This window comes from Oxyura jamaicensis, chromosome 21, assembly GCF_011077185.1.
Source record: "Oxyura jamaicensis isolate SHBP4307 breed ruddy duck chromosome 21, BPBGC_Ojam_1.0, whole genome shotgun sequence".
NCBI classification, from domain to species: domain Eukaryota; kingdom Metazoa; phylum Chordata; class Aves; order Anseriformes; family Anatidae; genus Oxyura; species Oxyura jamaicensis.
In genome coordinates, this window is record NC_048913.1 from 2,217,201 (window position 1) to 2,244,218 (window position 27,018).

The window sequence follows — 27,018 nt, forward strand, 5'->3', positions numbered from 1 at the left end:
CAGCTAGGTGCTAAAATTAGAGTAAAGCTTAATGATCTCTGAATGGGAGATGAAGCAGATCGACGGCCCTACCAAGTGAGCTGTCTGAGCAGGGACGTCATTGTTCAGGTACCCAAATTTCTTGCTAACCTGACTTACCCTGCAGAGCCTCCAAGGTGTGCTTGTGGCTTTAAATATTTTCTTGTTGCTGCTTTGAAGGCAAGAACAGACACGATCTGATCTCCAAAGCATCCGCTGATATGCAGCTGAAGGGAGGGGGCCGAGGAGGAGGGGGAGGAAGAGGAGGAGGAGGAGAGCGGTGCAGCTAGCTGAGAACTGTCAGATCGTGTTTGCCATCAAGGAATGCCATTTCCCAATGCCTGAGTTTAACTCTGGAATGAGACGCACGCTGCTGCTGACCCCTCTGCTGACATTCTATAGATTCCCTTATCTCATCAGCCCCTGAGCATCCCGTCCTCACTCCTCCGCGCTCGTGTTCCCAAACTGTCAATCTCGCGGCAGTGACTCACGAGGTTCTGAACCCACCACTCGCCTCTGTGAGTCGCACTATTTTTTCATACACGTCCTTCTGGTTGAGATGGAGAGGCGTCTTATTCTTCTTAAAAGTTAAAAACAAAATTAAAAAGAAGCACTGGAAGCAACGTGCCCTCAGCGCAACAGCCTCCCTGCGAGCGCTGCGTACTTCAAAGGAAAACCCCAGAATCTCATTCGGCTCTCCGGTTATGGTGCTGTGAATTAGGAATCATTCCGCTCGAGTCAATCAAGCCACAATCATTATGAAAACCACCGTGAGCAAAAGCAAAGCTGGGCCTGCGTCTGTGGGCAGATTTCGGGAGCGACAAGGCATTACAAAATACATTGCAAGGGTGTATTCGAGTTCAGGTCAGCTCTGCAGCTTCTCTCCGTACTCCCCGTCCAACCCAGGTGAAGTTGGGTTTGTCTCTGTGCCGCAATCCTCGTTACAGACGGCAGCGGAGTTGTTTGTGCCTCTGCTGGAGATGTTCGGAGGCAGTGGTGCACCCAGCACCTGTGTGCCACCGACACATTGCTGAGGAGGGCGGAGCGGTGCGAGATGGCTGCCAACAAGGCTTCCTCTGTCACACCGACGTGGCATGGGCGCACCTCGGGGATGGCCTCAGCTCCTCACCTTCTGTCACCTGGCGGTCCTGGCTGTCCCACACGGAGACATTTGTTAAACTGGAGGAGTTGAGCAACTGGTGAAGGGACCGCTTTACCGCCCTCCCAGCCTCCAGCACTGTGCAGAGCAGGACGATGAGAGGAACGAAATAAAAGTGCTCTCCCCAAAGCATTTATCTAAGTGCCCTGGTGTTCCTTAAGCTACCGAGTGGCTTAAGCGGAAGAGTTAAAACCCAGCACGCTTCATTTTCATAGAGCACAGGCCCAACCATGAACATGCGCATCCATACGTTATTGGATTTGCTGGTTTAATCAGCAAGTACCAGTGACTCAATTAGCCTCTTAGCAGTGCCTAAATGCCACTAATTCAGCCCGCTGGCTGCTGCAGCACACATACACAAGCATGTCCCCTTAGATTTAGCGGTAACAGCACCGCTATTCTTCTCGTGACAGCACCGGGGGCCCGGACGGTCTCGTGGGCTCTCCTTCTCTCTGTTCTGCCAACAGAAAGAAAAGACCCCAGGGCTGGCTGCGTGTGAGCCTCGAGTAGGAGGGAAAAGGAAGAGGGAGACACTCTTTCTATTCATGTTAGAGCACCAAAAAGGCTTCATAAAAAAAAAAAAAAAAGCATTCACAGAAGCCCCTGGTTTAGAGCAACAGCCTAATAAGGTGTAAAAACCAGTAATACACCGAGCTCATCTTCAGCAGCCCCATCTACTATACAGGGCTTCAACAAATGAGAGCAGCTAGGGCTGAAGGAGCACCGCTTGGTTCCATCCAAGCCACCCTCCCACCACTGCTGCTCTGCTCCTTGTGTTGTTTGGCTGCGGGATAAAGCAGCAGCACGTAGCCCGGCATTCACTTTCATTCCCTTGGCAATCTCAACTAGGAACACGTAACGCCGGGGAACAAACCAAGCAAGCCTCCCCGACCTGCCCACGCCGTACGATCACCAGCACATTTGTTCAGTTAATTCTGGCGACTCTCCTTTGTATAAGGACTGATTTTCAGGCAGATTGATTCCCCGGTGAGCTGTTGCACATTGTGCAGCCATAAAAGCCCGGGTGACAGTCAGAGGAGGTGACAGGAGCAGTAGGCTGGTGTTAGGGCAGAAGCCAAAAGGAGTTTTGGCAGCAGCGAGGTACATGTCAAATTAAAGTGACCAGGCAACGACGGCTTCAGAAGTATTGACTCAGTATGAACAAAATGTGCTGTCAAAACACAACGTGTCAGAACTGAGCCCTTCACATCCCTTTTACTTGATGACTGTATAGAGAATTACAGGTCAGAAGAAACACAGGAGATCCCAGAGGAGGAAAAAAGAAAAAAAAAAAAACCTGTACTAATTAACTTCCAATGTGGAAACCAGAGTATTCTTCCCAGAAAACGGAGCCAAAAGACACACGAGCTCTTCCCTCGCCTCTTCGTAACCCTTCTCGTCACTTAAAAGCGAAGGTTTATTAATAAATGGTCAAAGCTGAAGTCGCTCTAGGTTTTGGAGCCACAGCCCTCGCGGAAGAGGCATTGCTGCTTTCAGTCCCTCCCTCCAGCTCCCCAGCTGGCATCCAAAGGCTCGGTAGGGCCCTGGTAATTGTACGGGAGGACATCCACAGCAACACTGCCAACACCAAATGAAACAACCGAGGTACCAGACAGTAAGCAGACCTTGTCCTCCTACTCTCCTTTCCTCGTTAATATTCAACACTTTGAAAGAAGGATGCTGGGGAAGGAGGGGATCCACAGCCTCCGTTCAGCCTTCGGCGTTTGAGCCCAGCAGCCCCGGTCCAAGCTCACAGCACCGCCGTAAGTGCAGAGCCGCCAGACCTCAGCCTGGGGACGGTCGCAGTTCGGTTTGGGAGTTAGAAAAGACCAAAGAGAATGCAGTGACCTTCAGAGAAAGCAACCAACCTGTCCCAGTGAGGACAGGTACACGCTCAGCTAGCACAGCTCAGTGTTTCTCAGAACCATTAGGTCCGCAGAAGATTAAAACTGTCAATAGTATGGCCAAAAAATGTGTTTCCTGCTGAGCCCACTGCCCCTTTCCTGCTAAACCCCGATTATTCGCTGCTCCCAGCGCACCCCGTTGAGCAGAAACCACCATTTCTCTTACAACGTTGGCTGTACAGAAACAACGGAGCAAGACGGGCACATCTTCGTAGGATTTTTTATGTTGAAATGATGGGAGCCCAGCCACCCAGGGTGTAGCAGGCGTGACCGGGAGGGCACCCTCTCCTTCTGTAGGTGCGACAGCAACTACAGCTGCCGGCCGGTGCTCAGGGAAAGCCGCGTTTCCCTAAAAGCTGCTGTGAGCAGGCCAGACAGACCTTCTGCCCAAGCGAAGAGATCCCAAGCAGCCAGAGCAGGAACGCAGAACGTTCACAAACGTTCTCCCGAGGTGATGTTACTGCAGCTCGTGGACATTTTGTCTTCCCTTGTCAGAAAAGCTGGCTTGCTAATTTATGGGCAGAGTGGGAAAAGCAGAGGGAAACAGACAGACACAGAATACTTAAAACAGGCCTCAGAATGGAGACAAAGCTCCCCTTTCACCTCCTGCTGCTATTTACCATCTGGGATCCTGAAAAGGGGGTGATGGGTAGCTTTGTGATAGGTTTGGCAAGGGGCAGGACATTTAGGATTTTCTCTGTGTAACGAGGTCATGTGTCAGCGCCTTCACAGCACATGGGAACACAGTCCCAAAGAAGGTTCAACAAAAGGGTTGCCCCGGCCAAACTGGAAAGAGATTCTATTAAAAATAGAATGGTGCTAATACAGCTCCTTAATGAGATTAATAATAATAATAAACTGGATGAAAACGTCCCTGGAATCTAGCTTGGAAAAGCACAGAAAAAAGCGAGGAGTTAACATACCCCAAGTACACGTTGGATGCTGGTTGTTTTTACATTCTTAGAAATGGGATGGTTTTTAAAGGTAAAATGAAGCTTCTAAGCCACAGCATCTACACTTCTGTGTGCACACCCAGCAGGCCAGTACAGTGCACGTTTGTTAACTTTGGCTTTCTTGATCCCCCCACGTTGCAATTGGGGCAAGACGGGGCTGTATAAAATGTACTGCGGCCTCGCGCAAAGGGAGCAGCACCCGGTGTCAGCGTACACCTCGATGTTCCCATTTGTACTGCTGGGGGACAGACGCAGCGAGAACTGAGATCCCACACGTCAGAAGTGTGACTTCATTTATTTCTCACCTGGCTTTGTTTCACAAAGGCATTTCACAAAAGCAGGTGCATGAACTGAGGAGCGCTGGTTTAGAAATGTTTTCCCCGTTGTTATAAAAAGAATTATTAATAGCGTGAGCTTCTCATCACGCAGTAAGTCTCTAAAAGGAGTCCTTTAATCAAACCTCCCTGCCTGTTGCCCAGACTGGATGTCTGCTGACTACAGTGATTTTACCAACACTGCTACTGCAGGCAGTATCTGGGCACTTGGTAAATTACTTGAAGTCTAGGCAGGCAGCACGGATGCAGCACTACTCCCTACAAGCAGTGCAGCAGTTGCTTACCCGTGAGTCTCAAAGCCCCGGCTGGTAGAAACGATGTTTTCGGGTCACCAAGCTTTAAATTGAAGATGGCACCAATGTATCATCAGCTGCACAGTGAGGTTACAGGCTGGGTGGTTACAGGCTGAGGTTCGGTGGGGAAGGCAATGAGACAAATTTCTAGCTCTGCTGATGGAAAGTCACAAAGTTCAAGCCTGATCCTAAAGAAATCCTTTAGGAGAGTCACTGGTGAATACCTGCGATCCTGCGGTGCAGAGTGAAAACGTTGCTCTTGTTCCTCCCTAGCCTCTCCTCTACACACGTAGGTGCACACACCCGCGGTGAGCCACAGCTGTAGGCTGCAAGCAGGAGAAGGAACTGCCATCAGCACGGCGCTGTGATACTGTCCAGCTGCACTAGGGCACTCCTGCCATAAAAGCCCTGCACCTGCCATCCTAAGAAGCCATCGGTGAAGCCACCTGGCACCAGACGTGCTCCCAGGTATCTGCTCCTTTAGGCAGGCCCTGCTCAGCACCCTGCCACCCGACGCTCTCCTTCCCTGCCTTCCTGAATATTCCTCTGGGGCTCTGGCGGCGCGCTGATGAGCAGGACCAGGCATTGCGCAGAGCTCCGTCCCACCCTGCCCTCGACGTTTCAAGAAACCAGACGCGAGGCCCCGAGCCAACAGCGCCCTGGTACTGAGACCAGAACGGCAGGGACGGCCTGCAGAGAGCCACAGAAGGGAACGGTGCCGCTCACGCGCTCACATAACCCCAGCGAGAAGCCGGGATACAGAATCCAGCCGCGGTTCTGCACCAGCACGACCGTGTTTCGGGTTGCAGCGCCGGGTTCCCCCAGCTCTGCAGCTGACACAGCAACACGCCGGCTTTCTGCAGCGGGGCAGAAAAGCGACTTGCCCAGACAGAACCGGCAACAAAGGCAACGAGTTAACGTAAGGCACGGCAGCTAGAGCAGGCAGCCACCCCGATACCAGGGCTCTGGTGTCAGCCAGCTCCCAAAGCAGAACAAACAGACGGCCTTTCACTCCACATTTTAAGTAGAAAAATCCTTTATTTTTTTTTTAAAGGTATTGTTCTACTCCGAGACAATAAACAGTCTGCTTTCTCGCCACAGCTCTGAAAAGAGCTTTGCAAACAAAGGGGCACACACACAGCGGCAGCACAGGGGGCAGGCCCACGGGGCAATACCCAGCGCTGACGTTACCCCTCCCTGCCCCCCCCCAAAAAAATCACAGTTTTGATAGTTCGGTGGAAAAAAAACTTAGCAAATTTGCAACAAAACTGTTAAGTAATTAAGGCAAGACACTTCACACATGAACTTAAACTGCTAATTAAATCCCCCCTGCTTAATTGACTAGATTTGCATATCATTCGGCGAGGACTGGGAATGGCTCGGGCGTCACACAAGCCCTTCCTTGTGCTGCGGAAGGCTACGAAATAAACCAAGGGTAATAAGAAGCAACGTCAGTTTCTGAATGAAGGGGAAGTTTTCAACAGAGATTTTCAACATTTTTTCTAAAACATCAGCACACGATGGCTGACTCCAACCGTTAACATCCAGAAGCGCAGCCAACGTTTTACAGCCACGCCAACTCCTGCCCTACTCCGACCTGCGCCCGCTGTCTGCTCATGTGCACAGCTCTCAGCTACTCTCAGCGCTGGTTTTATGCCCAAGAAAATTCATTTCTACATTAAAAAAAATCTTAATTATGTTAACAACGGGAGAAGTAGTACCTGTGTCGGCCCCTCTCTGCCACTACACTTAGTGAGAACTTCGAGAGGCTAAAACCTTCAGACCTATAGGAGGGGGAGGAAAAAACACCCTTGGACTGCGAGATCCGCTGGAGTCAGGGAAAACACGCGAGTATCTGCCAGCTGCAGTGCTTAAACATGACCGACAGCATGCGGGATGGAGCTGCCCTGCTCCAAGGATGCCAGCTGATGATTTTGTAACTGTATTTAAGTGGACCAGGATTTGGAGCTGAAACACAACCTCCTCGCAGCACAGACTCCTTGGTTTGGGCTGGGAGCAGACCAAAGCTAGTCCCTGCTCCCACCTGGAAGGTTCCCGCCGTGGAAATGATGCTACCACACTTCCCTTCTTAAACGGAGGGACTCTGTAGAACCCAAACCTGCTGGGCAAGCGAGTGAAATCCGATCTCTGAAACCCAGAGGTATCTGCTCAGTCTGCACGGCAGCACTTCCTTCCAACTCTGAATGTTGTACCTGCACAACAGAGATACTTCCACGGCTCAGAAGTGGTGGTGTACACCATCAACTCTCAGTTCTGATCTGCTGGATTAGAAAAAAAAAACAAACAGAACAAAACCCATTTGTCTCATTTATCTCAGGGCAAGAGGACTTGATATGTAGCCCCTGACAACAACATCAGGACACTTGTGACGCCTGGCGAGTTGCACCATGACTGTAACGGGATTATGCAGGACCACCACCAAACTTACTACTTGTAAATCATCCCAAGAAAAGGGTGGGTGCTCCGAGCTACCTTGGAGTAGCCCGCTATCTCAGGTGAGGCTTCTTAACCCAATAAACCAAGGACAAACTTGTGACCCTACCAGCAGCCCCTTTTTATACCAGAAGTGGAAGCAATGGCATCCTGGAATATGTACTTCAAATCTTACAAACAGCAGCGGGGATGGCCACGGGGCCAGCCTGACCGTGTTAGGTGCCGGGAACAGGGCTGACGTTGCCACCAACTCCACGCCCCCCCCAGCTGTAACAGGGGCAGCGCGGCCCTAAGGCAGCACCACGCTCCTCAGCTGGGTTCGCTGCCACAACCGAGTATTCAAAGGGCAACAGCTGGGGGCTGCACCTCCCCGTACGAAGGTTTTATACGAAGAGATGGACATTCAGGTGATGTATCAAGAGTCCTTATGATGATCTCTTTAACAGGATGCACATAAGCACTTTGGTTGGCTGCTTTTTAAACTCTGAAATTGTTTTTGAGTTGATCTCCTGCTGCCCTGCCCAGGGAGGGGAATGAGGGCTGCAGACTGAGCTAAACGCAGCTGCCCACTGTAATTTCTGAGGTCCTGCAACTTTCCCACCTGATCCTTGTCAAACAGTCAGCAATGGAAAAAAAGTGCTGGAGCACTTGTTGCACTACGCAGGAGAAACTGAACTGCAGTGGAGTTCCATGGAGCTAACACTGCCGGGAGCGACACAAGAGCCAGGGCCGCTTCTGAACTCCAGTCCGAGAAGAGAGCCCATCACAACAGCTCGCTGAGCCCTGGGGGGCCGTGGAAGTCGGGCTGGCAGCCACCGACAGCGCCTTCCTTTCACATACCCAGAAGGACATTTTTTATTTCCTTTTTTTAAGCTTCAGCTGGTATTTATATAAAAAAAATCATCCTTACCTCACTTGTAAAGGTTATTTAAGCCTATTTAAGCCTATTCTAACATTCTCCCCAACAAAGGGGGCAGCTGCCATGCCGGCCGGGGGCACGGCCGGTTTGGTGCAGCGGTTCCGAGCGTCCCCCCCCCACCCGCGTGCCCTGCATGCGAAGCAGGCGGCTGCCCCGCCGCTTCCAGGGGGACCTCACTTCCTCCCTCGCGAACAAGCAGCCCATTCAGCAAAAGGGAAATCCCGAGATGCACCCGGGCAAAGGGCCTGCCGAAGGAGCTGGGAAGAAAACCAACCCCCACCCCACAACGAGTCACCAACACGGCAGGAAGACCAGCCACGGAGCCGCAATCGCGAATCCACTTCTGCAAACTGCCGCTTTAGGACACGGATCTGCCGTGCCCCTCGTTTAAGAAGTTTTCCGGGGTAGCAGTTCAGCTCGGTCCTACAGAAACAGAACCCCCAGAAAGGAGCATCAGCCCCAGCAACGCCACCACAGAAATGGCAGCACGCCGGCTCGGGGGAGCGTCTGCACGGTTACTGAGGTCGGCTGCGGAGCCAATTTGGAGCAACTCAATTGTTGCTTTGCAATTCTAATCTAGAACAAATTTTGTTGCTATTTTTAAAAGGAAAGTAAAAGAACGGGATTTTTTCCCCTAGTTCCGAAATTTGCTCGAAACAGGATCCATGTGTCTCCATACTTCTCTGCCCTGAGCCCTAACGCTCGCGTGGTGACATCCGAACTCCCCACCAGAGATCAATTCCGATGTGACTGTGGATCATGGGTTTAACTGAGGGAATCACAAGTTTGAGGAGGGGGCTAATAAATAAAAGAGCTTATTTCAAGACAAAAATCCCCCCTAAACAAGAGAACAATATAAATGTAAGGGTTTTCACATCTGCCAAGACGGGATCCAGCTGCTCTGCAAGGAGATGAATGAACATCCCTCTTAGAATTTCTTTTCTTAGAAAGAAACAGATGAAGTTTGATTACTGTGAATCCACGGAAATCAAATCGAGTTGTAATGAGAAAACCGCACTGATGCCTCAGTCCAGCTAACAAGAGCAAAGTTGATGCGTTCTTAGAAACCTAAATGTTAACTTTGCATGTACGTTTGTAAGAGCAGAATGTAAATGCGGACCAGAATTCTGGAAAGAAACTCCACTGCACTCCCATGAGTTGATCAAGATTTCCCCTTGCAAAATCTCAGCAGAATTTGACCCCCGCTTTATAACCAGAGGGAAAACGCTGGCTACAGGCAGAAGCTATGACAAGTGATTTCCACTCCAAGATGCACTTTGAAGCACTTGGACCAAGCCCTCTGACTTCACTGGAGTCAAACCACCGAGCACGGTGTTGCCGAAACGACCTTCCCCGACGTAAAGCACGGCACCGCCGCACACCAGTGACGTTTGTACTCTGGGGTCTTTTTTGAAGCATCTCCTATTTCTTCCCCATACTTGAATCAGTTCCTGGCGTGGTTTGCGTGGCAGCATGACGACGCTGATGCCATGACCATTCTGCATGCACACCAGACAAAATAAACTGATTAAAGACCCCCAAGGTCTAGACCACAGCGTCCTTGAACTATCTTTTATATACTGGCAGAAGTTACTCTCATCCACACGTTTCTAAACGTGGCAGCGGAGTGGTGTAAGGCAGTGGCTGCTGCCCCCAGGAACCCCACAAACACCGTCCCTGCGATTTGCACAGGTATAGCTTCCCTTTAGCTACACCCGAACTGAGGAAGCTTCACCAACTCCACCAAAATCAATTTCTTCCCAACCTCGGTCTAATCGACTGGGGTTTTTGGTTGGTTTTTAAGACCAGACTGTTCCTCGGTTCACAGAACTAGAAGCTGTTGTCAGAAAAACCTCAGCCGCGCACCACAGCTCGGGAACACAGGTGGGGCAATAACCCGCTGCTGGGGCGACCGGCAATCTGGGCAGAACGGGAAACCACAGCTCGTGCTCCAGCGCCTTCCAACTCTTCCAGCGCAGCAGCCGCGTGTCACACCACTGGGAAAAAGACACCTAACATTTTTCGTCCTGAGCACCGACCTGCTATATTGCAAACACAGAGAAGCGTGACAATCTGTACAAATGCAAATGTCCCAAATGCCAAGACTAACATTTCTAAAACCTAATTCAACTCTTTCATTTCTTAGCTGCAGGCCGTTTACTGCCACTCCTTTTTTCCACCCAAACAAAAGACGAAAGGGATGACTCAAAGCAACTTGAATTTCAAGCTAAAGCCACAAAGCACTGAATGCCTGAACTTTAATATTAAACAGGTGTGCAGATGAGATTCATTCAAGCCTCATCGTGGCTAGGTTAATTGTTAAAAAAACTGCAAAAAGACCAAATTTACTTGGAAGATGCATGGGTAAGTTAAACAGAGCTATGAGGAATGATGCAAGGCATGTGGCAAACACAAGCACATGGTTAGAGCGCTGCCAACTCTCTCCACCCCCTTGTCCCACCAAATCACTTTTTCCTTTGTAGTCTGGTAATTTTTTTTAATTAGTGCGTTAATTAGTTAATTTAATAATATCACACGTGATCTTTGCTCTAGAATCAAAAGGACTGAAGACTGATCAGTTAAGTCCTTTACAAAGCAGATGTTCACACAGATACGATTCTGGAAATCAAGGGTTTAGCGAAGGAACTCCCGATTTTCCACGCTGCAAGCACGAAGCCCTCTGAGCAGTAGTTCTGCATACCCACACACCGGGATCATCGAGCGCATTACACCCCTCGTACCACTATCTGCTCCTGAACGCAGTCCAAAGATTCCCTCACTTACAGCTTCAGTCCTCTGTTTATTGGCCTCCACCTTCCCCCCCCCCAAAAAAAAAAAATACACCATGTAGCAAAAAAGAAAACAGCAAAAAGCCAAGCAAAGCTACATCTTTGGATGTATTAGTGCAAGAACCCATTGCACGGCATGTTTCTTATTAGGGAATGAATGGGAACAAAGAAATATCTATAATGGACCTAATGCTGCAGCCTGGGCCCTTTTGAGTCTGATTTACTTCTCACAGCAGCTCTGCACCGCTCTAAATGCATTTATTTCAAAAGCATATTTCTAAATCATAGCAGCATGGGTGAGATAATTCACACCCACCAAATAAACTGAAACTGCTAGGGGGGAGTTAAGAATGGCGAAGTTTTTTCTTTTTTTTTCCTCCAACTTACACGAGACTCCATTATCTTTCAACTCAGGCAAGTTTGTCAACTCTAGAGCAAAGGGATTTTAGAAAAGTATGCTTAACATACAGCAACGAGATACTCTTAATAACAGAAGTGTAAATCTGAAATCCATGATATCAATGAAGGCTACTGAAATCAGACCACAATATTGTCTATTTTCTGCTTTGCTGGCCAATTTTTCTGTATAAAAGCTCTAAAATTTATTCTACTGCAATAAAGATGAAAACCTCTGGAATAACCAGAGGACTTTTCCGTTTCGTTTTTTATAGATACTTGTCAAATAAAATATTGGACCTAGCAAAAGTTAATATGTGAAGGAGTGTGGTTTTTCATTAATTGAAGGAATTCACTGTTTCTAATTGTCACTACTACATTCTCTGTTTTAGTAAGCAGCAGGCTCCACACGCAACGTATGTATTTTAATACTCACAGCAGAATTAAGTTTGTTAGCTAGATCCTGGAAAAATCATCTCCAGGCATTATGTATGCGGTCCAAGACACTCAGCACTCCCGTATTACATAATAATAGAAAGAAAACGACTATCAGGATCCCAGTTCTGCAATCTGATCTGCATGGGCAGCTCTTTCGATCTGGGCAGCTCCCCCAGTGAAACTGATCAGGGCTGCAGGCACGGCTCAGGTGCCAGATTTCAGACTGCAGGATGCGGTCACACAAATAGCCTCGCGCAGCTCCCATTTAACCGAGGTTACTTCGGCCTCTTCAAGCTCAGTAAATGCACGTGAGTGCAGTCGCTTTCTTCTCCTGCATTAGGTGTCACAGAACAGCTTAACCGTGCTGAAAAGCAGAAGGCAAGTTTTTACTCAATGGTCACAGCTCACTACGAGCAGCATTACAGAAATATTTTAGACCCTTGTCTTTGCTGACAGAGCTGGGAAGCGTCACCATCCGTGTTTTCTGTTTAATGGCAAGAAAGGACAAAAGTAAGCCTTTTGGCTTACAAAAGGACAACATCCAAAGACAGAAAACAGGTGTTAGTATCTTGGATTTTGTCAGTGCCATTGGTACTAACACTTTTTTTTTTCCAGATAGGAATTACAAATTCTGCAGATCCGTCCCTAGATGTGTCCAACCCGAGCTCCTGGCTGATTGCACCTGGGCATGAAGAGGCAGAGCCATGACCATGTAGTAAGCAGAGGGAGCTTCCTGAAAGCACAGGTTAGGACAGTGGAAAGATAGGAAATGTTTCTTCTTCCAACCCCAGCAGATGCTGTCCAATTAAGGATGCAAATAAATCACCCTCTGCAATGCGAGTCAGAAAACACATCCATAAAAGCTCTCTAAATACATTTCAGTTTAAACTTGCATAATTCTCCCAGTGGAGAAATCATCTTAAACTTATGTAATCCTTAGAAAGAGACATTATTACAGACAATTCAGTGCCACGAAGAAACGAGGAAGACATCTCTAGAAAAGAGGTGCACCCACACACAATTAATTATATAGGTGTAGGGGGAAGCGCTGGGAGAGCGACGCAGAGCCCCGAGCCTGCTGTTTCCACAGAGACCGATCTGTAACCGAGCTCAAGGGGCTGCTCCCCTTCCAGCAGCCAGAACTGTCTGTTATACTTAACCCAGACTTCCTAACACTTGATATCCTGTCTGCTCTTTCAATGCCCTTACTCAACATTTCAGACAGACATTACACAAACTGGCTGGTGAAAAGGGTTGAGAAACCAACACGCAATCCAAGTCAATGACCTTATTCTATAAAATGATACCATTGACGGAACAGAGGGCGACGAACAAGGCGCAGGGGTGCGGGTCTCCTGCACATATCGCTGAAATCTTCCCCAGGAAAGCTGAGCCACGCGCTAGGCTCCACCTGATGATTTTGTTTTGTGGCGCTGCTGCTCTGTAAAACCTCAGCAGCTCTCGTGCTTCCAGTCCAAATGACTGTCACACCAAAACAGAAACGGTTTCAATTAAAAACTAAATAAACGTCACATTTTCTACAAAGCGTGTGGCAAAGGTAACTGTACATCAGTCAATGAACAACAAAGCCAGAAGCCGGGCTATCGATTCGCTCCTTTGCTGCTTATCTCGGGCATACAGAGCGAGGCTGCAACCCCTACCTATGCACAACCTCTGGCCCCGTGGATGTCTCTCCTGACTTCAAGTACAACTGTTAAAGCAGCTAAAAGACTACTGAACAGAAGTAAGGGTGGCAGGACGCCTGCATTTAACAGAAAATGCCATTATGCTGCTTAACAGGTTGTTTTAATACGCACCCAGCCTGGAGAAACCCAAACAAAAGTGACAGCGACCAAGCCAGAGATGGAGGCAGCGATAAGAGAGCCACACGGGGGAATTCCCATTGGCTTCTCCCAGAGCCCTGGCCATGAAACGCTGGCAGGATCAGGGCTTGCATTTGTATCTGTTTTCATTACCTCATCCAAGCAAAGGTCAGGGCAGCACAATTAGCCGGGCGCACCGCGGCCGGTAGCTGCCTGCCAGCAGGTTTGCCCAACGTGGGCACACGAGGCGTGTTCAAAGCGCCGCACCTGATGCAATTCCGAGGCCACGTTTATGGCCCTTCGGTTTGCACCGGGGAAAAGCCAGGCTGGCCCTCATCCCAGCTCCAGAGCTCTCCCAGGCAGGAGAAAAAAATAAACTAAAATGCTGAAAAATGAGAATTAATAAATCCTACATAAAAGAACAAAAACCCACCCTGTTAGAAATCTATGGCAAAATGAAACCCCAGCGGTGCGTGGAGCAACCAGCAGGCAAAAGCCTCCCTGTCCAGGGGCGGCTCCAGCTGCAGGAACCAGTGCCCTGTTCAGTAAGATCTGCCTGGATCACAGCACCCCCAAACACCTACGGGACCAAACCCTACTTACTGAGCAAAACAAAACCACTGCGGTGCCAAAACAGGCCCACTCCCAGCCCTGGCACAGTCCTGTAAACGTGGGGGCATGGCCACAAGCTCACTGAAGCCGCTCTGTGTTAACCCCGGCGCGTGTCGGTTCAGGATCTGCCCCTGTTCCCCACGGCTGCAAGCACCGCCAGCACGCACAGGAGGAAGTCTGATACAGAGACAAGTTTTCTGTGGTTTGTGGGTGAACTGGTTCCAATTAGTACGCCTGCTGATTGCCTGAGTGAGAACTGCCGAACGAGCCCCAAGCCCCAAACCTTCAAATTAACCTCGTATGCTCCAGCAAATATCTGAACAGGTGATTTTAGGAACAGTCTGAGGCTGAATCTGCAGTGGCGATGAAGACAAGAAGCGTCCAAGACGTTCCTGCCTACCCAAGGTGCACACGAAGGTAACAATGGCATGAATTGTTTCCACCCCCAAGAGCGACAAGCACTGACTACAGCAGAAACTGAGCGGAACAGCACTAAAATGAAAACCAGGGATCCATACTTATTAATCTGTACTTCCAAAATTCAGCAAACAGACGCAAATTGGTGGTTCACAAAATGGACTATTAGCACGTTATAATTGGGAAGTTTAAAATAAAGGCACGTTGTATTACTACATGCTAAAGTAATGCGTCCTTTATGTGAAAATCAATTTGATTTAGGAGCTCTACGGCCACTCGGACGAAACAGATCAGCTTAGCAACTGATAGTACTCTATTGACAGATTTCCTGCAGCCCAGCTGGAGTTACTTCTGTCCATGCTTTAATTTCTTTCCAAGAACCCCATCAGGTTTAGCGCAACTCTTTCACGAGAGCTCCCTCTAAATAAGAATTACAGCATGAAGGTCAGGAGTTCAGTTTGCCTTTAAAACAACAAATGAGAGCGTAATGAGGCTTTTTGGGTCTAATACTTCGCAGGGAGCTGCAACTCGGTGCGGTGGCAAAGCAGTTGGGCCGGCTAAGCCAGCAGCGTGAGTTCCAGTCCTTCGTTATCACCGGCAGCAGCGAGCCAGCCCACTCCTTGCTGTACTCGGTGCCACTGAAACCCTTAACTTCAGCACCATATCCTCGCTAGGAGATGAAAACGACAAGAATTTTCAGTAAGAACGGACAATGGACCTCGTCGGGTCCCCGAATCTTGCTTGGCTCAGCCCCCTCGATGCAGCCGTGGCGCTCACGCCGTCCCAGCGGCGCTGCTAGCAAGGTGCAGATAAGGTACCGGCGGCTGCCAGGAGTTTCACCGCTGCGTTGTCTAGACATGCTCTGAGCAGCCTCACGCAGACGCCGCCAGATGCTTTTACAACGCCGACGTGAACACTCATCCCAGCAAAGGAAAACACGCCCTCGCCGGGCAGCCCGATAACCGTGCCCGGCTGCTGGCAGCCAGGCCAGGTGCTGCAGGCTCCCCGACCGACACGCCGTGTTTACACCACCTTCAAAGCGCGCTGCTCTTTGGGGCAGAACACACGGCCGAGCCCCAAGCCACCGAGACGGAGAGGCAAGGGAGAAGGCCCAGACAACGAGGACAGTGCCCTGTTTTAATATTTTGGGCAGCGCTTGTCTGAAGAGGAGATTTTGTGTAATCAGCCCTAACTCACGAGGGCTGAATTCAGGAAGTACAGAACTGTTCTGGGGCAACAGAGAGCCACAGGTGACTCAACGTCATTAGCTCATTATTTGCAGCATAGGCTTTGTCTCGCACACATGCACGTACCTGCTTCTTTGTTCTCGACCTACAACATCTGTAAAAGTGTTTGCACTCCTGGCAAAAAAATGCTGATGTCTGCTTAAACACTGACATCTCCTCAGGTACACGGGATTTCGCTTAAGCTTGGCATTGTTTTTCAGGTCCTATTCCTAAGGTGTAAAGTGTTTGTGAACTTAGGGTACTCCTTCAGGGCTTATGCGTTTTGGTTTTAGGGACTTCAACATTTTTATTGGGTATTTTCTAATAGAATAAGCAGCAAGCAAGAGAACAAATGGCTTCTGTGCTCCATGGGAAAACACCTGAACCCACAGTTCTCCAAGTTTTTTTTAAGAGCATTCATCAAGCCAGTTGGTACAGGAAAGAATAAATCCATCCAGCAGTCTGAACACCAACGCCTGTGAGAAGAAAAAAGAGAATCGCCCTGCTGTACCCTGTTAACAGATCAAGCAGCTCTCTACTCTCAGGAGGCAGGACTTTGGGATACGGGAACAGAGAGATCCGCATCCTAGCTCCATCACGTTTCACATGGCCATGAAACGCAGCGCAGCCACCGCTGCACGGCACCTGGAAGGCCCCAGCCACCCCGCCGCTCGGCGGCCCCGCGCTATTTCACTTTCGGCAACGTCTGTTCTTTGAGTCGGCTGCACACTTGACCTGGCTAAACCTCTCTCCAGCTGAGAAAGCTGCGTGTTGTGGCAGCCCGGGCTTGGGAGGCATTGTGAAATGAAGTGGGAGGCCTTACGTGCTCATTTGTGTGTCAGTACCCAGAAGGCTGCTTCCAGCTCCCAGCAGCTTCACCCGAGCGCTGCCGGGCCCCGAGCCGTGGGAACGCGGCCCCGCTGGCAGGGGGGTGCTCGCACGCGTGCAACGAGAGCTCTCGTCCCCCCTCGCTGCCCGATCAGACAGCTTGGCTAAAAATACAGATGTCTGGCACACAGGTGGGAAAGGTGAAAGCACCAAACTCTGCTCAGTTCAACGTTAAAAAAAAAGTTCAAAAGAGGCAGAGGCAAACCCACCCTCCTCTACTGGAAGCAGCAAGCAGAAAGCCTTGGGGCGTGTTTGTTTGAACCAACTCCATCAGAGACAGGCCGATGGGCAGAGCACCGTGCTGCTCCACGCCGGACTGGAAAGAGGATCTCAAAGACAAACCAAGGCCACATCTACACCAGGAAGAGAACACAACATGCACCAGCTGCTGAGCTCAAGAAAAAGGCTTTGGCACTGATGGTGGATTTCTAGGACCCTGTTTTGCAACGCTGTCAGGTTCTTCGCATTTCTAATCTCTGGAAATAGCCCAGAACACAAGGGCTGTGCTCCATGCTGGTGAGACAGGTAGGGAAAGGACACCCCGTCAAGTATCAGGGGTGCTGGTACACAGCATCCGGACAGAAATCACAGCAGGAAATACCTGCATGAGCTCATGAGAAAGTGGAAAACCCGGCAAAGGATACAAAGGATGATGGAGAAGTTATAATATGGCTCAAGAAAAGAAAGAGCATCTTTTGCTCATCCAAGGATTAATGAGGATACAAAAATCAAAATGCTGAAGGAGGGTAAGGCAAGGGGCTGAGACACTTCTGGTTCTTGCCGCGGTGGGGCTGCAGCTGTCACGACCCATGGCGGCTTTTGGTTAGGACCCTCTGCTGACTTCAGGAGCTCCAGGGGCAGATGAAAGCTGCTTCTGCCGGTGGCAAGACCGGGCAACACACATCTTGTTCAACCAACCCCGCCGAGCCAACCTATCTGTCTCAGTATGGAGATGGACAGATAGGCACAGCGGATGCTGCACAGGAACGCGCGGTGGGAATTCAGTATCTAGGCAGAGCTGCGCCTTGTAGCGCCGCTTTCAGACCAACCCAAGGGGAGGGAGGAGGAAGAGGCAGCTTTGCCAGCACGTCCAATCTGCAGCGGGGGCTTGTGCCAGCCCAGCTCCTCCATTTAGAAGTCAGAGCCTTAAAAGGCAGAACTGTGCTGGCAGAAGCCTCCAGACCTCCCCACACAACCCTCACGAAGACGCACAGAAAGGTCGAAAACCTCACTGCTGCTTCTACAGCCCAGCAGCCACATCCATCCCATGCCACCAGCATCGTAGCAGAGCCCCGGGGCCCGAGGCGATGTGTACAAACACACACACAGTCAGGAAGCCGATTAAAAAAAAAAAAAAAACCCTCTTGCAAGTAGAAGACAGAACATCTGACACAGCAGATTACGGCACACACCACACCACCACCTCTGTATGGAGCAGAACAAAGCGAGGCAGAGATCTACATCAGAGAGGAAGCCCACCACAAAGGCACACGCGTCGCGCTGTCATCCCCCGAGCCAGCCAGCCATGGGGCCCAGCAGACACGCGAACCCCCCACGGGCCGGCGGTGACTAACGTAACACCAGACACGGGATCGGCCTCGCGTTTCCTTCCCAGGCATCTAAACTTCACCCCGGTGTTACTTGCCCCTGGCCACAGTCTACCAGCCTGCGAGCCAGATTAAATCTCGCCGTAATTATCTGCACACACGGCTCCAGCACAAATGACCTTAGCATATGATATCCGCTGGCTAAGGCCAATGGAAAAAGACCACAGAAAAAGGAAGGATAAGCATCCAAAGCCCTGCCAGCGACGTCAGGCTCTCTTCAAGACTGCGCCACGTGAACAGGAGCCGCGGGGACAACCCCACAGCATGGCAACTGAGCCCGTTCTGCACGGCTGCAGGATTTCTGCGCCCTGACCCCTGAGCGCGTACCACCCGGCTCTTCCCCATCAAACCCCTCCCAAACAAACCCAAGGAGACTTTCAGTGTTTTATTAGGACAAACTTTTGCTTTTCTTTTTTTAATGAAAAATGTACAGCTGTGATTTTCTTATGCAATTTTTGGTGTCCACTGTGAGGTACCTCGAAGCCACTCTCGGAAGGGCTGCACGCACCTTGTGGAGGGTGGGCTAAGAGCGCTTGCCGTGCTCTGAGCTGGGACCTGGTAAAGGGTCACCAAGACAGAGGCAGTGCCAAAACCTGGCAGTCTTTTCCTCTTCTCCACCTGCACCCTCACCTGGGGCACAGGATAAATCACACAACTGAGCAGTGCCACAGAAGCCTTGCAAGACAAGGAGCTCAGCCCTCTAACAACGTCCATTTTAATCAAACTGGGGAAATCACCAAGCCAGGGACACGCGACCCTACCGGAAGGAAAATAAAAGAGCAGGGATCATTTTATTTTGCTCCCCAAACAAAGCACGCCCTAGAAAATTCATTCCCCAACCTCAGAGACGTCTGCACGTCCTGAGCCCTCTCCTCCCCTCGCAGACACCCGCAGCCAGCCGCCCCGCCAGCCCTTTTAGCACATGACTGCCGGCGAGCAGCCAGGCCGTAAAACCACATCCACCTCCAGCCGCGGGGAGAAGGGGGCTCCGCACAGCCTCTGGCTGCTGACACCCGGGCGGGAGGAGAAGGAGGGCCGAGGGCTGAAACGGGGCTAAGGCAGGCCTGGAGAGCACCTGCATGCAGCTGGGGGCTGGTCTTTGGGGAGCTGGTCCTTTTGGGGGGGCCAAGCTGCTGCCCCGGGTGCCTGGCAAGCCTCCTGCGTGTTTCGTTTTCAACTCCAAGCTGTGTCGGAGCCCGAGCGGGTGTGCACGTTTAACATTATGTTTGTGAAGTTAATTGAGGAATTTTACCGAGTGTTCTCCGAGGGCTTTAAACGCTGCTTCTCGTGTCAGGGTTTGTGTCACTGCCCTTCCACTCCTGGCACATGCTGAGGACAACTCCTGCAGGAGGAGGCAGGATGTGGCCCCAGAGCCGCAGGATCCCGGCCCCCCACCCCTGGGATCCAGCTCGGAGCAAAAGGCAAACAAAGGCCGCCTAAAAAAGCCGATCCGCCGTGGCTGGCTGGCCTGGGGCCGGCACGGCATGCCCTCAGCTGCTGCAGCTCGCCCCGCACAGATCGGCTCACCCAGCCTGCCCGCAACCCAACCCGCAAAAAAGCCTGGCTGATGGCGAGCTGGGGCTCCCCGGGATCCCCTAAAAGCACACACATGTCCGTCCCCGACCTGCACTTCATGGCACGCCAGCAGCCTGCGCGACGGCCGGGATCTCTCGCAGCAGCCCCATTTGTGTTCCAACACCAGCACTGAGGCAGCCCAGCCCCTGCCTCCCTCCCTGGAGGCACGCAGCAGACGGCACGGCGTTGGGGCTGGAGCACCCAGCGGGATTTTTCTCCGGCTCCTTCCTTGTCCTGACCCCTACCCAAGCTCCTCTGAGCCGAAATCACACGCTTCCTGCTCGAGCGAGGGGTCGAGAGGATCAGACTCCACGTCCAACCCCCCCCAACGTCCAAACCCCACACATCGCCCCGCAGCCCCTGCCAGAGGCGCAGGGCAGGGGCCCCCCAGCACACGTGGCGAGATCGAGGCAGGCGATGAGACCGCTCACCGACCCTAGAAGGAAACCCGGCGGTAACACATCACCCATCGACGTCAGCGTATTGCAGAAGATTGCTTTTCTCTTTCTCTCCCCCCCTGCCCCTATTTAAAACAAGAATTAAAGGCGTGACTTACCCTGGGGGCTTTCCTCTTGTATTTGTTGTTATAGTCAAATTTTTCTTTCATTTCGTCTAAGAGCTGGCCCAGCCTAGCCTTCTCCTCTTTCCCAGTGTAATCCTGGCTGAGGAGGATGTAGGACCTCCAGTTTGCAGAGTCAAAGCCCCAGTGGCAAGTCCTGTTTTCCAGGGATTTGTGCGAGTGGACCACGAATTTGTGAGGCGGGTACATCAGCCTGCAGTCCAAGCACTGGATGCAGGCTGCGCTGGGGTTACTGTAAAGCTCTGGTACCAGGAGTCCCTTACACTTCCCAAAGCACTCGTGATACACCTTGAAGCTCTTCTCTGTAAGCTCCAGCTCGATCGTGCTAGAGAATTCCTTCTTGCAGTGGGGAGGATAGGTGCCACCATAAAGCAAGGCATTACAAAGCCTCTCGGCATCAGTTTTAGTGATGAGCCCGCAGGAGGGAGCGGAGAAGGGCAGGATGCCCATGACTTTGAGGATCTCCAGCTGGTCAGCAGTGCACCTGGAGCAGTAAATATGCAGCTCGTCACACACCGAATTGATCTGCTGCAGGGAGAAGTCCCTGAGCACCGAGTTCAGGATCTGGGGCAAGCAAAGCCGCTTTTCTCCACCCACCACGAAGCAGGAGATGGTTTCCCCTTCCAGGATGGTCTCGCACCTCTCCGTGGACCTGTCCGAGGGCATGAAGAAGGGACCGGGCATCACCGGAGGCGGCTGGATGGGGGGCAGATGCAGCACGGGTTCCGCTGGGTCTTTGCCATTGTCTTTCTTGTACATCTCCTGTGCCCATCGTGCTGAGAAAGCAGCAGGGCCACCCAGGGAGCTCATAGAGCTCAGATGAAACTGTTCCAAGGTCTTCTGCAGTCCTGGATGAGGCTGGAAGCTGCTTCTACTTACAGTCTCCATTTTTTAGTTTCTATTCCCAAAACAAACAACAAAAATCCCCAGTTATCTTCCACGCCGGTACAAATCCACTCGAGGGATTTCCCCCCCAAAATATTTTTTTTAAAAAAAAAAAAACAAAACAAACCAACCCACCCTCGCCTTTTCTCCTTCCCACGCGGCTTTAGCAATCCACGGTCGCGCAGCGAGCGGCTCCTCGGCGGACGCGTGCCTCTTTTCTTCTCTCCCCGCTCCGGGTTTGTCACAGTCGCGGCCCCCCCGGGGCTGCGGTGCTGGCGGGCCGGAGCAGGGCGACCCGGCACGGCCCGGCCCGCATCCGAGCGGCCCCCGGCGCCCCCCCGGCCCCCCCCCGGCTCGGGGCCGCGCTCAGATGCGCGCTGGCGGCTGCTGCTCTGCGGCGCTCCCCCGCCTGTCCATAGCCGCCCGGAGGAAGGAAGGAAAGGAGCGGGGGAGGAAAGGAGAATTAAAAAAAAAAAAAAAAAAAAAAGCAGCAGGAGGAGGAGGGAAGCTGGGTCCGGGCGGGGGGGGGGCGGGGGGCGGCGGGATTCGGGGAACCGAGGCGGCCCCGGGTGCGCGGCGGCTGGGTGGGCAGGAGGGCGCCTGGCCCCTCAGGGCTGCCGGCCTGCCCGGCACATCCCCGCCGCTCCTCCTCCTCCTCCTCCTCCTCCTCCGGCACGGCGCGGACTGCGAGTGCCTGCGAGCTGAGCTCATGCGGCTGGCCCAGCCTCCTCCTCCTCCTCCTCTTCTCCTCCTCCTCTCCTCCTCCCCTCCTCCTCCTCCTCCTCCTCCCCCCGCTGCCTCCGCCGCCGAGCCCGGCCAGGAATGCGCCCAGCTCCCCGCGCCCTGCCGGGAACGCCGCCCGCCGCCCCCCCACAGCCCCGGCGGCCGCACGGGGCACGGAGCCGGGGGGGGAGCACCGGGGGGGCTCCGGGGACGGCTCATCGCCCCCCTCGGAGGAGCTCCCCCCCCCCCCCCCCCCCCCCCGGCGCCCCGGGGGGGGGCCGGGGGGGGGGGGGGGGGGGGAGCGGCGGGGAACGGAGGGGGGGGGGGGCCCCCGGGGGGGCGCCGGGGGGCCGGCCCCGCCCCCCCCCCGGTCCCCCCCCCCCGAAGGATGGGGTCTGGGGAGGCCGCTCGGCAGCTCCGAGGGCTTGGCGGTGGTCCCGTCTGCTGCAGTCCCCCTTCAGGTGAGGGGAAGAGGCGCCTCCGAGCCCCCCCACGTCCCGGCCTGGGCTCCGAGCACCGAGGGGCAGAGAAGGGGGAACCCAACGGGGCTGAGCCATTGCTTGTGGCCTCACGGCCTGACTCAGAGAAGCCAAGGTTTGTGTCTCAGGTGTTTGTGTCTCAGGTGTGTCGCCCGTGGATTTGCAGATCCGCTCGTGGGAGTTTCAGACACCCCCACAGCCACACACAGCTAACGCTGCAGGCCAGGCGGTGCCTGCTGCCACAGGGTGACCAGAGCAGGGCCGGGAGCAACCCTCACGGGGTAACCAAAGACCTGCAAGTTAAGAATCACTGCCAGTAACGTTCTCTACAACTACACCTATTACCTTTAATAACATGGAGCACATCCACGACATTCCACCCATTCCATTACTTGCAAACCAAGAGGCACACTTTATTACGAAGAAAACCCTTCCCACCATCTGGCCTCGTCTTAAAAAAGCCCCGGCTCTGACAAGCAGCAGATACCCCTCAGCCCATAGGGATAAGGCACTCACCCTGAGCATCATCAGATAGCAGCAGAATAATTCCCTGGATGGATTTAATTCGGTTTGTCTTTTTTTTTGTTTGTTTTTAACTCACTGAAATATAAATGCCCAGATAGACTCGACCGCCATGCACGGAGCCCCTGATTCTGTTAGAGCAGAATTAACGTTTGCAGGAAGTCTGCTTGGTAATGGAAAAGCCTCTGACTTCTGGATGCTGGAGGGTTGGTTTTGTGTTGTGTTTTTTTCCCCCCTCTGACTCCTTCTCCCTTACCTTTTGTAAAGAAAGGATGGTGATAACTGCAGGTCAATTTAAGAGAGGTATTTTTTTCCCTTCCAACTGCCTCTTGTGCCAGTAAATCACTGGGTCATGCAACAGGCTGCGTATGGGTGCGATTCACAAATGGAATTCCTGCAGCAGAGGGGACTACCAAAACGACAGGAAGGATGGTCTTGTGGTTAAGCCAGAGAACTCGGGACATCTGGGGTCTATTCCCAGATCTCCCACAGACTTCCTGTTGCCTTGGGCAAGCTGTTCAGTTCCTGCGTGCCTCAGTTTCTGTCTCTGCAGTGCTCAGATGGCAACCAATTAGAGGGGCAGCTTCTGAACCTAAATTCACGGCGTGACAGAAACCAGCCTTCAGCTCGGGCAATAACAATACAGCAAAGCCTGCGTTTGTCTCTGTCCCACAGACTTTGCGAGACTAAGCAGCGGAAAGGCAGGAGAAGGGGGAGCGAGGAGCACTGTCACTGGGGATTAAGGTGGCGGTGGTTTCTGGAGGCTCTGCCTCCCCCAATGATGGATTGTGAGCGCCGTGCATCTTAAAATCCTATTAATCTTTCCCCCAGTAACTGTTTGTCTTGCTCCCGTTCCAAAGCCCTCTAGCTGGAGAAACAAGAAGGGAAAAAATATCTCGGAGGAAGGGCCCCAACACCACAGTGTTTTTCTCACTCTCTCCCTTTTCTCCTCCCCCTCTCCATTGGCTTCAAGGCCAACAGCTCCTGGAACACAAACACTCTTGTAAACTTCTGAACCACACAGCCCTGTGGTGGGTGGGTGTTTGCTCCCTGCCTGCCAGTTCCAATCCACCCACAGATTCCAAAGGCCCAGAACAAAAAGCAGACTCCATTTTCCATATTTAACAGGCGATTCATTTCCCCCACACCTCCACATCGCCTTCATTTTGCGGATCTCGGTGCCTCTCGCAAGTATCTTGTCCCACCCTTTACGTGTTCCCCAAGCAGAAGGTAGCATGTTTATGTATATTTTTACATACACTTATGAAAAGTATATTCTAAACAAATTCACAGCACTCCCCTTCTGGTCTGAGATGCCTGCTCGGTCAGGAAGCCCTGGGGACTCTCGGGGACTGCGCGGCGTATTGCAGCTATTTGACAAACTGTTTGGGCCGATAGCGAAGAAGGAAAGTGCAAAAAAGAAAGCATGGTGCAGATGTGACCCATCCAAATTCCTACCGTAGCTTCCGTTAGATGGTAAATTCTTTACAGCAGTGAGCATCTAATTTCACCGTGTTTGTATTGCATTTACTAATTTCTAGTTGTGACTCTCAGGTACTGAAGTAGAACCATTTCTGCATGGCTCGGATATTTCCTTCCCTCTCCTCCTTTAGAGATCCTTTGCGAAAGGTCAGTGTTTTCTCTGATCCTTCCCTTACAGTGAAACTGGGGAGTGCCAAACTACCCAGAACCTGCAGACGAAGGGTTCATGCTCTCCAATGAAAAGGACTTATCTGAGAGTCAGGCAGTCTTTTTCAACCAAGTATTTCATTTTTTCATTAACATAAAGATTCATCTCACAAAAATTACCTGTGTGTATCAATTTCTTACCTTTTTGGCTGTAAAAAAATGTTTAAACTTTTATTTTTAAAAAGAAACCACTTTTTAAGTGTATTTCTCTTAGAATTGCACTGAATTAAGTGAATTCAAAAACATCTAGAAAGTCACAAGAAAACAGTTTCATAAATCAATGATATTCAAGATGAACCAGACAAAATATTCCCTATCTGAGGAGGTCAGCAATGAACCCATGTCAACAAAAATATTCTCTTTTTTAAAAAATTATTGGAAAAAGCAACTGTTTGATTTTTTATTTTAAAAAATGATGCAACTTGAGATATGTGATTTGTAGCTGTATATCTATGGGAGCAGTGCTACAGGATAGTAAGTCAAAGCCATCTAGGCTCTGCTGTTCACATCTTTAAGCCAAATTTTGAAGGCAACCATTTTAAAAGGATAATCCAGTGCATGTTGGAAGGCTGCAATCAGAAAGCATCTCTACCTTCAGTTGCTCAGCAGCCTGAAAGTCTGGTTGGGTGCAAACGAAGGGACGACAGAAAAGCAGACCTCCTCTGTCAGAAGTTATTCCCACTCCAGCCCCTCTATGTGGTTTCAGTGAAAATACCCACGTTGGAAGCAGATCTCTGAGGTTGTATATTTTGAACCACAAAGGCTAGGGAGCTGCAAGGCTGGCCTCTTCGGTCCTGGAAGGCAGAACCAGCTGTGCCACATACAGTCTTGCACAGTTTGAGAGAAACTCAAGATCAAGGAATAAACTGAAGAAAAAAATCACAGTGGCAGAGTTTGGGAACGGGAAAAACATATTCTGAGGCGCAGACACACAAAGTAGGTGTATAGAAAACAGAAGAGCTCTCACCTTCCTCCCTTTTAGCATCCGTGACCTGGACATAGACGATAAAGCAGCCTCTCTCCAGAATACTGCCCCTCTCCTGGGTCTTGCTTCTCCTCTCTCTGCAAAACAGGTTGCTTTTAATATCTGATCTTTTCAGTGATGGCAGCTAGTCATGCTGTACTTGATGGTCTTCGTTCAGCTAACTGATGATGTTTTATCATGTTCATAGCAGGTTCTGACACCACTAAGCAGAGAATCCCATGGATTCAGAAGCCATTTTTGTTATTTCCCTAACCCCATTCACAATTCTCCGTTCCAGCTCAGTTCCCTATCCTGTCTCCTGTATCCTTTACATCCTTGCAAAGCACAGAATCTCCTAACCCACATACAGCTCATACCCCTCTCTAGTTCTCATCCTTAGAGGACAAATTATCTCGTATAAGATTCAGCCTTTTAACTCATGTTAGGGCAACTGATGGTTTGTTGGTTCTTTTTTTCTTTTTCTTCAGAAGTCCCTCGTGCTGCCCAGGAGAGCAGCTAGCACACTAACACGATTCAGCAGGCTACTCAGAACAAAAGCTGTCTGATTCCACCGACCCTGAGAACTGGCTTGAGTCTACATGCAGTTTGACTAAAGGGCATACATCCATGGCTAATACACGTAACAAATGGATGACCTACTTAAAATAAGACTTGCTCTCAACCTATAATTCCCGTTTACATGGCAAGAAACCATCAGACATCCTAGGAAACACAGGAGAGGTAAGGTGTTGTTAAAAGCACATGAAAGAGCTCCCCATCTCTTAGATTTTTTTCGCCCCAAGTTGCCTGGTATGTTGCCCAGGGCTGCCCCTCCTACCCACACACTGCACCTACATGCCCCAGTGGATGCTGCCAAACACCTCATTTTAAAAGAGTCATGCTTGCTACTGCCAATAAAAGGAATAATTTACTGGAAACAGTCAGAGGGACATACAGACTGGAATTCTTGGGATTTCCACAGGAGCTCACAAGACAGCCCTGGTAGGTCACCCAGAGGCTTTGTCATTTATCTTTAGCTGCTCAGCATGCCCTGCAATAAGCAAACGAGGCATAGCACAGAGCCAGCAGAGCAAGGGATAAGGATACCAAGACACAACCTTATTCCTGTAAGAAAAGTAACTGAGCTGTTAGCATTTGCCCTCAGTATTTCTCCCCAGCACAGTTCTCACACAGGGTATCACCGAGCAGTTGCTGGCACCACTCTGGGGAAGAAAAATCAACACGTTTCAAACAAAGCTAAACCTAAGACTTGGGCAAAGTATCTCATTTAGTCTATCCCAAAGCAATCAGTATCAAAGGAAACGAGTGTGCCAACCTTGCACTACAGGAGCTGCTGATTAGCAAAGCCT

The 27,018-nt window shown here is 51.1% G+C and overlaps 1 protein-coding gene across 2 annotated transcripts in view; it reads right to left on the minus strand.

The window, feature by feature from the left end:
* Positions 1-27,018, minus strand: part of SKI (SKI proto-oncogene) — a 134,800-nt gene that overhangs the window by 84,999 nt on the left and 22,783 nt on the right. The window contains exons 1-2 of one of the 2 annotated variants that reach the window (XM_035344890.1): positions 21,407-22,001; positions 20,363-21,284 (exon numbers count right to left, since the gene is read on the minus strand). In XM_035344890.1, coding sequence (XP_035200781.1) covers positions 20,363-21,274 — 912 coding nt within the window. In that variant the 5' untranslated portion in view covers positions 21,275-21,284; positions 21,407-22,001. Of the gene's footprint in view, positions 1-20,362; positions 21,285-21,406; positions 22,002-27,018 lie in introns of those variants that run through there. The other variant, XM_035344892.1, reaches the window with a different exon arrangement.